Source organism: Mauremys mutica, chromosome 1 (genome assembly GCF_020497125.1).
Source record: "Mauremys mutica isolate MM-2020 ecotype Southern chromosome 1, ASM2049712v1, whole genome shotgun sequence".
Lineage (NCBI taxonomy): Eukaryota > Metazoa > Chordata > Testudines > Geoemydidae > Mauremys > Mauremys mutica.
The window spans coordinates 216,135,334-216,148,539 of record NC_059072.1 but is presented as its reverse complement, the minus strand read 5'-3'; the positions used below and the strand labels follow the sequence as shown (position 1 = coordinate 216,148,539).

The 13,206-nt window shown below is 36.7% G+C and overlaps 1 protein-coding gene across 16 annotated transcripts in view; it reads right to left on the bottom strand.

Annotated features, from left to right (window-relative positions):
- The window catches only part of DMD (dystrophin), a 2,044,659-nt gene that overhangs the window by 1,056,027 nt on the left and 975,426 nt on the right, over window positions 1-13,206 (bottom strand). For all 16 annotated transcript variants that reach the window (XM_044996713.1, XM_044997415.1, XM_045002732.1 and 13 more), the window contains 2 exons: window positions 8,911-9,063; window positions 7,805-7,987 (listed from right to left, as the gene is read on the bottom strand). In XM_044996713.1, the coding sequence (XP_044852648.1) occupies window positions 7,805-7,987; window positions 8,911-9,063 (336 nt within the window). The remainder of the gene's footprint in view (window positions 1-7,804; window positions 7,988-8,910; window positions 9,064-13,206) is intronic.

Genomic DNA, 13,206 nt, shown 5'->3' with positions numbered 1-13,206 from the left:
AATGGCTAAGGTCAGACCTCATGGCCCTTATGGGCTCAAATCCTCAACCTGCTGCACCTTCCGTCGCCCTTGTGTGAGGGGAGGGTGCTAGGACTCACAGGAAGCTGAGTTCCGAATATAGGCTGAGAGGAACCTACCCCAATTGACAGGTTTTATGGTAGGAGCCCTGTCACCCCCGCACTGTGACCATTTAAACGCTTTCTAAAGGAGAGTAGGAGTGATGGGCAGATAGTGCCCCTCCCATGTGTTTACATGTTATAAAAGTTGCAGCCTGCCACTTAAAATCCATCCATGTGTCTGTACCAGATCAATAGCAAATGTGCTAAGCACTCAGTGAGTCTTAGATTTTATGGAATAAAACCAAGAGACCTACCTCTGGAAAAGTTAACAGAATTTCAGAACATGCTTTTACAAACTATATTTATGCCTTTTAACAAAATTTTGTGTGTGATCTGGATCATCTAATGTGAGCACTTCCCCTAATCTACACTCTGAGGTTGATCACGCTTTCTATCACACGACAGTGTCTTCTCTTTTGGGATAAAGAATAATATCAGGCGTTTATACGATGCGTTAAAGAACCTAAAGCAGAATCATGTCTCACTTGGAAAATTAAAGATTAACCCATTTGTCCCAATGTATTTATATTTTTTCCACCGATTTCAGACAGATCTTGGCCCTGGTTCTATGGTAGTAAGATATGCATCAGACCTATAGGGCTGCATAAACAAATTGTGCACTGAGTTGCTCCGTCCTGAGTAAGGTTGATCTAAAGCAGTCTTGACAGGTTGAGAGTACTGCCATTGAGTGTAATGTTGCAGATAATACCCATAAATGGTCAGCATATAATTGATTTTGGCAAGATCAAAATGTTTATTTTGCACACTTACCTTAAACAGACCCAATATTGTTTTTGAAGTTAGTTTTCTGACTCTTCCTTGTTTACACCATGTAAGTATAGTAGTTTGAAAATAAAAAGTCTGGCTCTTGTAATTTGGTCTTTTATCATTTGATGGAAATTGATTTTTCTCCGATATAGGTGAAATCCTGACCTCTTTGAAGTCAATGGTAAAACTTCTATGTGACTTCAACAGGGCCAGGATCTCAGCTTATATTACTAATGAAACTGCTATGATTTAACTTTGCTTATTTTCTTGTTTGTGTAACAACATTATAGAGAATGTCAGTCATTCATATGCACAGTTCTGAGAGCTGTTAGATGGTCAAGAAGCTGAAGGGTACCTCAAATATTGCTTGTGCCCCACAAAAGTAACTTGGTTATTTTTGTTTTTATTGATGACAATAGAATGTCCCCCTCCATATATAACATAAAACAAAATTGAATATTGCGTAGTAGGGAACAGACCTGACTAGGAAGTGAGTGCACAAACTAACCTGCAATAATAGACCATTTCTATTTCTTATTCTATGAAAATTAAGGTAATACATATTAACAGCCTTAACTATTTGACAGCATCTATCTGACTTCTGCTGACTATTGATATATATAATACCCTGAAACTAAGTGAGTGAAATACAATAAAGCACATAACACTAATGATGGTATGCATCATCTTTCAAGAGATGGAAAATCAGGTTATCAGTTCATTCTCCACTTCCCCACCCCCAATTTTTGACTGAACACATACCCATCAGTTCAAGTGCAAACAGACAGATTATTTTCTCCTCACTACCAACAAAACAAAGCAACCCTGTCTGCAAAACAGAATGTTATGCAATTTCCAAAACGTGTAAGATTGTACATGTAAGGGTTTAAGCTCAGGAGAATCTATTATATGTATTCTAATTTCAAATCAAGGCATTTCTTTCTGGAAACAGTTGTATTCAATGTCCATTATACAAGGCACATATTTGTTCTCTCAAAACAATGAGGACTGAAATCCAGTAATAAGAATTTCATACAGTATTGAAGATATAAGATTCTTCAGTATAATACAGCATTCCAATAAAACAAAATATTGCAAAGTTACCTTTAGACCTGTAATTAACTATATAATTTCAAAAGAGACTAAGCAAGTCTTAAAATTTTAATATTGGTAGGGGAAAAGTTTATTTATGTAATGCAAAGATAGCACTGACCAAAAAAACTCATCAGTGTGAGAGTTGTTTAGTTCACACTTTGGGACTTTTTAATAAATTCAGTGCATTACAGGAAGAATAAATCTTGTAGATACCAAATTTAAAATTATCCAATAATTTCTTTCCCATTCATAAATCACTTTCCCCTCTTGATGGAATTGTGAAACTTTCACTTTTGCTAATAGAAATTAGGCACATCACCTCTGATTATTAAAAAAAAAAAAATCTTTCACAAATGACCTCAATCATGACTGAAAATTTACTATCAAGACTGGATTTAGGAGACACAGGCTTCTAAAGTGGAAGACTGAGTTGCTTCTTCCTTCTCTGGTGTAGATATATAGAGAATTCTAGTCACCATATCAGTTCTGTTTTGGACAAATTTGGCATACTTGTTTTGTGTACAGAGCAATAAACTCAGACTTAGTCATATTAGTTAAAATGACACCAAATACACAATATAATAATGAAAGTAAATATTCACAAATGATGTAAAGAAACAAAATAAAAAAAAATCATATAGAAGTATAAATTTTTCATGTGCAAGAAAGTATTTTAAGAGTAAAATCTACTGATTTGTAAAGACATATTCAACAGCTATTATGTAACAAAGTACAAAAAAAGTATCCAACAGCAGAAAGAATATTGGAGGACTTGAAAAAACATGGTAATTCAATTTATTAAAAAAAATACAGCTGTAACTTCTAGTCAGTGTTTTTAAGGCTCATTCAATTAGAAGAAATTATTGTCTTTCAACTTTAGGACAAACTGCTGTATACAAAACCAACTAGAAACTTTACTTTTGGACTATACTGAATGTGATTGTTATCTTTTGTAAAAAGGAATTAATGTGTATTTCATAAACAAAATGCAATTTATTTTTCTATTTCCAGTTTTGTGTGTGTGATTCTTGTACATCTAATAAAGAGAACTCTCACATTCCCACATAAATCTGAACCTTTTATAGTAATATGTTATTAACTAAGCCTATCATTCAGACTAGAAGATGTCATGTGCAGCGGTAAAAATGTTTTAAAATAATTTTCGTTAATCAACTCTAAAAAAATTACTTCAGAATTACCCAGTTACTGTTCTATAGGAGAAATTTTCTAGAAGAGCAAGTAAAATACAAATAGCAAGTGATATGAATTATTGAATATATATTAGGACTAAATTCTGCCACAAAATAACTTGCATGGGAAATTTGCACATACATCAGAGAGTAGAATTTAGATTTTAGAAATTGCCTTAAGAATCTTAGCTTTTGTTGGCACACAAGAATAATTAAGCAAAGAAATATGACAACTACTGCATATCTGCTAGTTTTAGCATGAATCCAAAGGCTGAGTGAATTTAGACACTTAAATGTAACAGTAACCTAGAAATATACTCCCAAGGTTTAAATTATCATCATCATCATGTAGTAGTGTTTATAGGGGTAAAAAAAGGAAATAAGCATACCACTTGTTTTGATGAGTATTATTTACATATGTATAATATCACTAAGATCAAATTAAATACAGAGAACCTGATTTTCAAAGGTCTTAAAGCATCTGCCACTCCCATTGACTTCATTGGAATTTGTGGATACCTGACATAAAATCTCTATTTTCAATTATTCAGTAAATCACTTGCACTTCATGTGCTGCACTGGCTACCAATTGGTTTCCAAGTGAATTTTGTAGCAAGGTGGTCATAAATTTTGAACAGAGAAATAAGGGGCTAAATTCTGACCAGAGATGTGTTTTTTCCATGTGGGATTTGCCTTGAAACATCCAAGCATAAAATTTAGCCTATTGTGTTTATTTCATTACATATGTGCCACCTCTGGAGTGGGAGGAAAAGAGGACACATCTTTTTACTATTCTGTTAATATCTCCCACTAAAAGTGGTTTTGGGTCTTGTGCAGTTTTATTCCTGATGTGTCTGTTTCATCATCTTTAATCTGCATTTTCAACATATCCAAGTTATCATCCGCTCCCAGGATGAGCTTTCCATAGTTGCCATTTTCTCTCAGACATTATTCTGCTTAATGTACTGGACATTTATTTCTATATAAATTGTCAAACTGGGAGTCCAAAAACACTCAATGGATTTATTTGAAACTCTTTTTTGTTAACGAGGGGTGATATTGTTGTATTCCTCTTTTCCTTTACTTTATACCTTATAGCTACATTTAGGCTTGGCAGAATTCAAGTTTTTATGTAATTTCAACAAATAATATCAATATTCATTTTTAAGCATTTCAATTTTTTTTATATATTTACATTTTCACAGTTGCACAAAATTATGGGGTTTAAGCATTGACGAGATATAAAATGCTTTATGACTTTTAAAACACAAATATCAACATTGCATGTCAAAACGTACACAGTAAGTATCCTTAAATTAATCTTTTATAAATTCTCAAAAACAGCATTTTTCTCACTTTGCCTATATGTACATTTTGATTTTCAATGGAAAATTTTAATTGGTTTGTGAGTGTTTGGTAAAATCAACATTTACTGACAAAATCTAATCCTTCCAGACCTAACCACACCACATATTGCTCTATAAAACAGTGAGAGAATTCTCAGAGATATAGAACATTGGTAGCTTCAGACTGGATAATATTTTAGCAGTAACATCTCTGATAAATAATCACATCTCTACTACTTATGCTAAAGAGAATCAATATTTAACTAATAGTGCTTGTATTATTTTGGTAGGCCTTCCTGCACAAAAAATGTGGTCAAGTGAAATCTGGGGAGCAAAATTATTCTGATTTGATACTAATATATCATAATTCTGTGCAGCACACTGACAAAAGAGTCTGTGAAGTTTCTTGTTATCATTACTTTGAATTAATGAAGTTCCAGCAATCTTAATCACAACTTCGGCTGTTTATGCAGAATTTGACCATACTACATATATCCACTGTGATCACACTGAAGTTCAAAGACTGTCTCTGAAGCCAGAGGTGGATTACAGTTGCATGGGGCTCTGGGCCAGGACAAGTGGGGGCTCCTCCCCACCCCTTCCGCCTGCAGTTCCACTGGGGAGTGGGGTCAGGGTGCAGGGGCTTTGCTGCAATCTGCCACCCCATTCGGTGCTCCTGCCAGGGAGCAGGGGAGGCTTGCCTCACTCCCTCTGCCTGGTGCTCCTGCCAGGGACTGGGGTTGGGTGTGGGGACACCCATTTTTCCAGGGCCCTCCAATTGGCTGGGGTCCCTGGGCACAGGGTGGCCCCATTGAGCCTGTGGCTAATCCACTACTGTCTGAAGAACTTACACAACTCAGTGAGCCCTTATGGCTTTATGATAGAGCACTTTCAGTTAGTTGGCTCTTTATGGCACAGAGCTAATGTCACTTGGATCTCAATAAGGAAAGGAGGATCTCTTAACAGGCTACATTTTCTTTTTTAATACTTTCCCTTTATTTATTTGTGTTTCACTGTTGGCTTTATTTGGTGATTTGCATTTGGAGGTAATATGGAAAGTCTCAGAGGAATTACTTTTTAGTTGAAGTCAGCTTGCATTTCAATGAATAGCTTGAGTGCACCACTTATATGATTAGCTTGCATTTTTAAAGTGTTTCACAAACACTAACTAATTATCCTCACAACACCCCTGTGAGGTAGGTAAATATTATCCTAATTTTTAAAAAGGTAAGTTGAGTCAATGCGAGGTTAAATGAGTTGCCAAAGCTCACAAAATGAGTCAGAGTTAAAGCCAGAGCTGTGAGCAGAAAACAAGGACTTCCTTTTTGCCTAGTCACATATTTAAACCTAAAACATGTTGCCTATCATAAACTTCAGTACCTACTGTAAAAGTCTAGTCATATTTTACATGGGCGCTGTCATTACCATTCTCAACACAGCAAGTCATCATTCATCATTATGAAGAGAAAAAAGCTTAAGAAAAGTTACACTATACACATGAAATTCCATTGACTAACTGCAGAATTCATTTCATGTACAGATATTAGTGGATGGATTCTTGCATATAATAAGCAGCATTTTAAAATCCAACCTTATTTAAAAATATTTAACTATCTTAAAATTAGGTTATAATGATTGGTAGGTTTAAAAAGACCAAAGAAGTCAATAAAAAATTTGTATTGACTAGTTTAAATAATTATACCTTATTTCCTTGTTTAACTACTTCTCCATATTTTGTCGCAGAAAAATATCACTTTTATTATTTTGTTAATACAGTTTCAAAAGTAAATACAATCCTGTAATAACATGCATAGTAGATTACACAAATAGCACAATGTAAATAGAGTAGATAGATAGAATGTATATCCTTACAATCCATTTTCTTATTAAAGGAACACATTCATTAGAGAGACCAGTTTACAAGATACATTGTATCTTGCACCAGCTTATTGTCAAATTTTAATTATATTTGATTGATCACAATCATTACGTTTAATATTAAACATAATAAGCTTAACAGAGTAATCAGCTGGAACATGACTTACAGTGTAAACGAACTTTAATATTTCTTTCATTATTTCTGTCAGTTGCACATGTATCCCTCATAATTTTAATCAAAAAGATAAGCCTATACTTTGAGAAACTTAGTGCAGTGAAGAAAGGACTTTTTGGAACAAAAGCTTTTGCGTCATCACTTATTTGTTGGACAAAGACTTTTCTTTATCTCACCCAGTATTGATAAAATAAAGCACATTTTAATTATATATGCATTTTTCTATTATCCTATGGATATTACCCATCTGTAATTAACATGCAGTAACACACAATTTCAAAGTAAGTATTTTTGTGGAAATGCCTATTTGCCGCTATAAATTCTGTAACAGAATGTCATGTGAACCACTTCTTTGGTATCAATGATTATTTTCATGAGATTTTCCCCCCCATATTAATATAAAATCAAAAGGCCAGAAAGAAGTGAGCACAGAAGTAGAGCTAGAAGGGAGTACCCATGGTAAAGATCTGATGAGAAATACTGACAACCATAAGGAAAATTTTTGTATATTGTACAAGTTGAACTTTGAGATGAAATGAATATGTTACATAGTATCTGTTTTGATTAGGTACCTGAAACAGTGACAACTTTCTCCTCCCCAACCCTTTATTATCCAGGTCTTGAAGTAATCATTGTACCTTACATATGATTAAATTGTTCATAACCATTAAGAAGAAAAAAGATCTTTTATAAACTGATGCTTTCACCCTCTCAATTAACAAAATACAATTTCTGAGTAAAAATTCCTCTGATATTTGAAGTGTTTGAAGAAAGGCCACGCACAAGTAGTATACGAAGAAATTCTGCAATCTCTTCCTAAGTGTGTATATTATACACTATGAATAAATAAAAATCAGAATTAAAGTTTGCATGGGATGGTAGTTTGAAAGTAATGCATTTTGTTTCTGAATTACATGTTTACTGAATAAAATAAATGCATGGTAATCTGACAGGTTTAAACTGGTAATGTTATGGAAAAAGAATGAAGCAACAAAAATCAATATGCTTTTCATTGCTAAGTTTTCTGTCTTTGGTCAATTTTAATTTAAGAGTATTTTTAGAGCAAAAGGAAACACAAGCTCTTTCATATTGGAATATAATATTTCTCTCACTTGCTGACAGATTTTCTTTTTTTATTAGAAGAGTTGACATTGCACCTAAAACTCTTATTGTTAGTAGGATTCTGTTAGCAGTAGTAGTTGCAAACATATAGGTTTGCCAGGAACAACTCACAATTTGTGCATAGTTGAGTCTTCGAAACTGAGCAAATTTGCTCTCAATATCTCGCCAGCGCTTGCTGAGCTGTATCAGGGTTGGCTCCACTGCTTTTGCAGCCCCATTCTTAGACAAGCGATCCGCTTGCCTGTGCACTGCATTCAGATCTTCTTTCTTCTTCTCCAATTCTCCATCAATTTCCTAGTGAGCAAAACCAATACATGGCCCAGAGCAATTAGCTAACTAGGTTAATCAATTAAGAATTAGCAAAATACTTCTGTCAGAACTTTCATTTCAAAGATTTTCCACTTTATTGTTACAATCAGAAATGTACAGTCAAGTCTTATTTTACATTTAGACAAATAAAACAAAACTAAGATTCAAGAATCTTCCTGCTGGCTGGCTTTTGAGATACTACTAATTAGTGTACACTGAAAGCTATGAACATAGGCCAACAATGTATTTTTTCTACTTCTCCCTAGCACTGAGATGGGCAATTGGAGAGATCACTCTTATCTATTAGGGTTAACATATTAAATACACACAGTTGTTTAGGGGGTGTGCAAATATATTAGTTTACTTCTTTTTAACTTTGTAGGAAACTCAGAGAATGAAGCAAAGAAAGACGATGCAAAATAAACCAGAAAAATCTTTTCATGATATTTGAATAAATCTATGGAATTTTGACAGTGACATATGAATGTTTTGATGAAAATGAATGTGCTAATATGAGAAAGAGGTCATCCATATACCGATAAGTCATTTGTTAATCTGGAACAAAGATACATAAAGTCAATTACAATTTTTACTAGAAAACACTTGATATTTCTTAATGCAGTGCACACTGTCAGTTATTAATAGATTTTATTTAATGTTTTATACCACTTGCATGACATTCAGTATAACATTTACAAGAATACAAGAAATAATATCTACAACAAAAGAAATGTGTCAGTTTGATTAGACTGTCAATACGTATGTTATAAAACAAGAAAATAAAGTACTGCTGAATTTGTGTGTGTGTGTGTGTGTATGTAATATAGAGATATGTTGTATTTGCTGTCTTTTAAATGAATAAAACAATATGCCAAAAATCTACCACTGTCATCCCAAAACAACATTACCTTTAGCTTCTGTTCATCTTTGGTGTCTGGTAGACTGGCTAACTTTTTCTCAATGTCATCCAACCATTTCAATAGGTCATCAGCCTGCCTCTTGTACTGATACCACTGATGAGAAATCTCTAAAGCCTTTTTTCTTCTTTGAGACCTCAAATCCTGTTCACAGTGCAGACATTATTAGAATATCAATAAAAGATTTACAATATACATGTTGGCATGTGCGTATACTGTAGAAAATGAATGAAAAGTACCTAAAGACATTAGCTCAGTTTTTAAATTAAATTCTGATAAGATTAACTGAACAAAGCCAGTGTATTTTCCTGAATCTATAATAGGCAACTTTTACTATTGAGGGAGGCTTTATAACTCAGACATGTTTACATGCTCAATGATTTCTTGAGGAAATTCACCAATATTCAGAGAAGTTAAGACTGAAATACGCACTAGGCAGCTGGAGATTTAACCCAATTTAAATCTAGTCATAGGTGAGCTTCCCACTTTGTGACATCTTACCAAACTCAAGTCTGAAATATGAAAGGCCTCTCAAAAGAAAAGCATTTCAGTGCAGAGATTTATTTTATACAAATAGGGCTTTTTTGTAAGTAAAGAACAATTTACACATGAAAATTCTGCCTCATGTTTATGACTTTGATGGGTCTAACAGTCTATGCTCACACATGAATACACTAAGTTTAAGGTATTGCCTAATTCTAACTTGAGCATACAATAATGCAAAGGGTATTTAATGATGCAATAAAGATTCAGATTTTTGTTTTACTTTAATGTTACAAAAGGACAGAATGTGGAGTTCAGTGAACACTACCTGTATTATTATTGTTACTTTGTAAACGGTTTTCTTACATTAACAAAAACCAAAAATGTTATTTTATTTCCTATACATTTTATATGAAATAATACTCTACTTGAATTTGCTTAAACTGTTCGATATTCCATTGAGTTTTATCTGTCAAGGCTGAATGCCTTTATTGAGTTACCAAAAAGAAAATCAATCACGCCAGTCCTTGTAAACACAGCCTGTAATAATCTGGTCAATAGCATGGATCTGAATGCTGCTTTCTCATAATTAAGGGCAATACATTACAGCTCTGCAAATTGTTCACTTATTTCACCTCAGTACAAATTATGAATTACATGCACGTGGTTTGGTTTCCTCAAAGGTAAACCTAATGAACTTCAAGTTTTCACTAAAATATATAGAACACCATAAGGTCTTCAGGCATCCTTTTAGTGACCTCATAAAAAAGCTGTAAAAAATTGAGAAAATCCACCTGGAAAGCAAGGATGCTATTTTGTTAATAAATAATAATAAAGTGTAAGCATGTCAAACCCCCAAACCCAAAGAGAGCTTAGTGAAGACTATTGAGAGGGGGGGAGGGGAAAATAACTCACAATTTTGATCATTTGGATTCAAACGCTCTCTCAGTGATAAGAACTTAGGAAATGCCATACTGGAACCATCCAGTGGTGCATTGTGTCCAGTAACTTGTCTCCTATATTGACTAGGAGATGCTTCAGAGGAAGGCTCAAGAACCATAGAGTAGGCAGTGACTGGATGATCTGCACCTGGGGAAAGTTTCTAATTTCTACCCACCACTTAGGTAACGGTTGTCTTACATCCTGAAACATGAGGGCTTACATGATCATATATCATTTAAGAATTAATATTCAACAAAAGATTTTTTTTCTTCAATCCCTGGCTGAGCCCTGATAAAACCTTAAAATAAATAAATAGCTCTTGGGAAGAATCTACACATGTTGTTTGTGGGACCTAGTCCTTTCTTCTACGGGTCATCATGATTCAGTAACTTAGTTCCCAATGTTACCTTGTCCTTCCATGGCATCTAACTGGAACACTGAAAAAGCTGTTACAGCTTTGATTTTAAATTACTATAGGTAACAAAAAAATCTTGATGCACAATATGGCAGTGTGATTTGCCAACTCAAGCAATAGCAATGAAGAAAAGGAACCTGTATTGATGGTTTCTCAGTTAGGCACTAGAAGGTGGGGTGGTTAATCATGAATGCCTTTCCAATACAAAACAACTCTCCCTACAGCCCAAAAGTGGGTGCCCTTCATGCTGTATGGTTCCTTGAATGCATTGCCAGTCTTTTAAAATTCTTCTCCAGGGACCCAGGTGCTTACTGCCTATTAAGCTTGCCATCTTGAGCAATTAGGCTTTGCTACTAAATTGTTTACGGGCACAGTTACCGGGTGGCTGCATCCTCAGTGCTGATCAAAATAGCATTTGGTTGAGCTGTGGTGCTCTAGAATGCAGCAGCTTGGTTGTCAGATTCAGTGAGGCCTGTGACCTTATTAGCACCTCAGTGCCAGATAGAAAGGTGCTCCCTGATGTGTAACAGTAAATCTCAGCTGGCCTGACCAGCTAAATAAAACTCACACACTGTTGTCACAATATTCATTTAAAATGTGTCTTGTAAAATATCAGGCAAAAACTACCACCACGCTTGTCATTCTAAAATTTATGTAACAACGCTATATGCAAAATTATGGATACTTTCTAATATTATGTTTCCAAGCCTGTAATCAAACCTAGAAGGCAAAACTGTTCCTCCCTCCCTCTCCTCCCCCCTCCCCCCCAGGCAAAAAAGGAGAAAGCAAACACCACTTTGACTCAATTGTCAACTGAGCCTAGTGTGAAGGAGACAAGGACAATGGGCTATTCATTTGCATCGGTGATTGCAGGAAGATCATTCTTAGGGTAAAACACGGAGGAAACTGCAAAACAAATGTTGTCCCCTTACTAAAATTCAATGGGGGTGTTTTGGTTGGCTAGCTCCCAGTACCAAAAGAAAGGGGAAGGGTCTATAGGAAATCACGACCATGAGACTGACAGTCCCCAGGAACAATGGAGAGATGCCAATGCTCCAGGACAGCCTGATTGACAGGGTGGGCAGATGAATGAGGGAGTCAGGAGGCCAGGAGGGGTCCCCTCCTCTGGAATTGCCTGGGTCAGAGTGGGGCTGAGTTAAGGAGAAAGCAGGAGCCTGAGCTGAGCTGTGGAGCAGAGCTGTGCCAGCCAGAGGGGACAGAAAAGCAGCCCAGGAAGCAGGAGAGTGCTGGGATCAGAGTCACAGAGCAGACCTGTTGGGGGTGGGGGCAGGGGCAGGAGGGGCGAAGAGCCAGAGGGGCCAGAGAAGCAGCCCAGGGAGATGGAGGCAGAGCATCAGCAGTGCTGAGGCAGAGTGGAGCTGGGGCAGTCCGGAGCTGGGTGCAGTGAGCAGCTAGAGAGAGCGAGAGGGATCCTGGGTAGCGGGTCCAGTACAGGGAGATGCCCCCACCCAAGAGGCCTTGCTGGCCAGACTTGGAGGGTAATTGTAACCCTGATGGGGTGGAGGCAACACTAGAAAGAAGGGTCCTGCCACCTAAAGCCTGGAGGTGTGTGGCCATTGCCAGAGCACGTGTCCAACCCGCAGCATCCCTGCAGCACAGCCAGGGCCTGGGCAGGAGGCCTGGGACTTGTGATGAACAGACTGAACATCCCTTACATTGCAGAGATGCTGGTTGTAATGTCCCCGTGCCACAGAGCGGGGTTCTATGCTTTCCTTTAATCTTTCCCATTTTTTTCTTATTTTTTTTATTGTTTAATAAACTGTATTTGCTTTGAACTGTATGTAATGATCAATGGGTCAGGGAGGTGTCCAGTGCAAAGAGAGCACCTCAGAGTGGGGACACCCTAGCCATTGCCTTAAGTGACCATGACAAGGTTGGGGGTCAAGCCCCCCAGGAATCCTGGGCCCAGCCTTGTTGGGGTTACAAGGACTCCGCCACACAGAAGAGTGGAAGGGGAGCCCTCGAGGGCAGGGAGGCCTCTGGCTAAAGGAAGCAGGAGCGAGGACTCAGATCCTTTCGCTAGCCCATTTCACTGGGGTAGTGTATAAGCCAGGAAAGTTCCTCACAATAGCAGGACCATTCCCCCTTACACAAACATGGCATCAGCTCCCTAGCGGACTGGATACAGAAAGCTGAGCTCTCAGAAGAGCTTCTTGGCTTTGAAGACAAGGATAAACTTTGGGACCATAAGAACCTGCTGAAAGACTTTGGGGTATCCATCACCTGAGAGAACAAAGCAGCCAGCGCTTTATCTATGAAAGATGGGACCTGCTAAAACAGGCTGGCGAATGCTGCTCGCTTGGTGTGAGTAAGAAACTAACATAAGCAAAGTTAGGTTTTGCTAGAATTAAGTTTTAGAAATTAGAAAGTTTGTTACTTTTGTTTTTTGCAACTCTGGCATGCCTCTTTCACTCTTGCTCAAAATC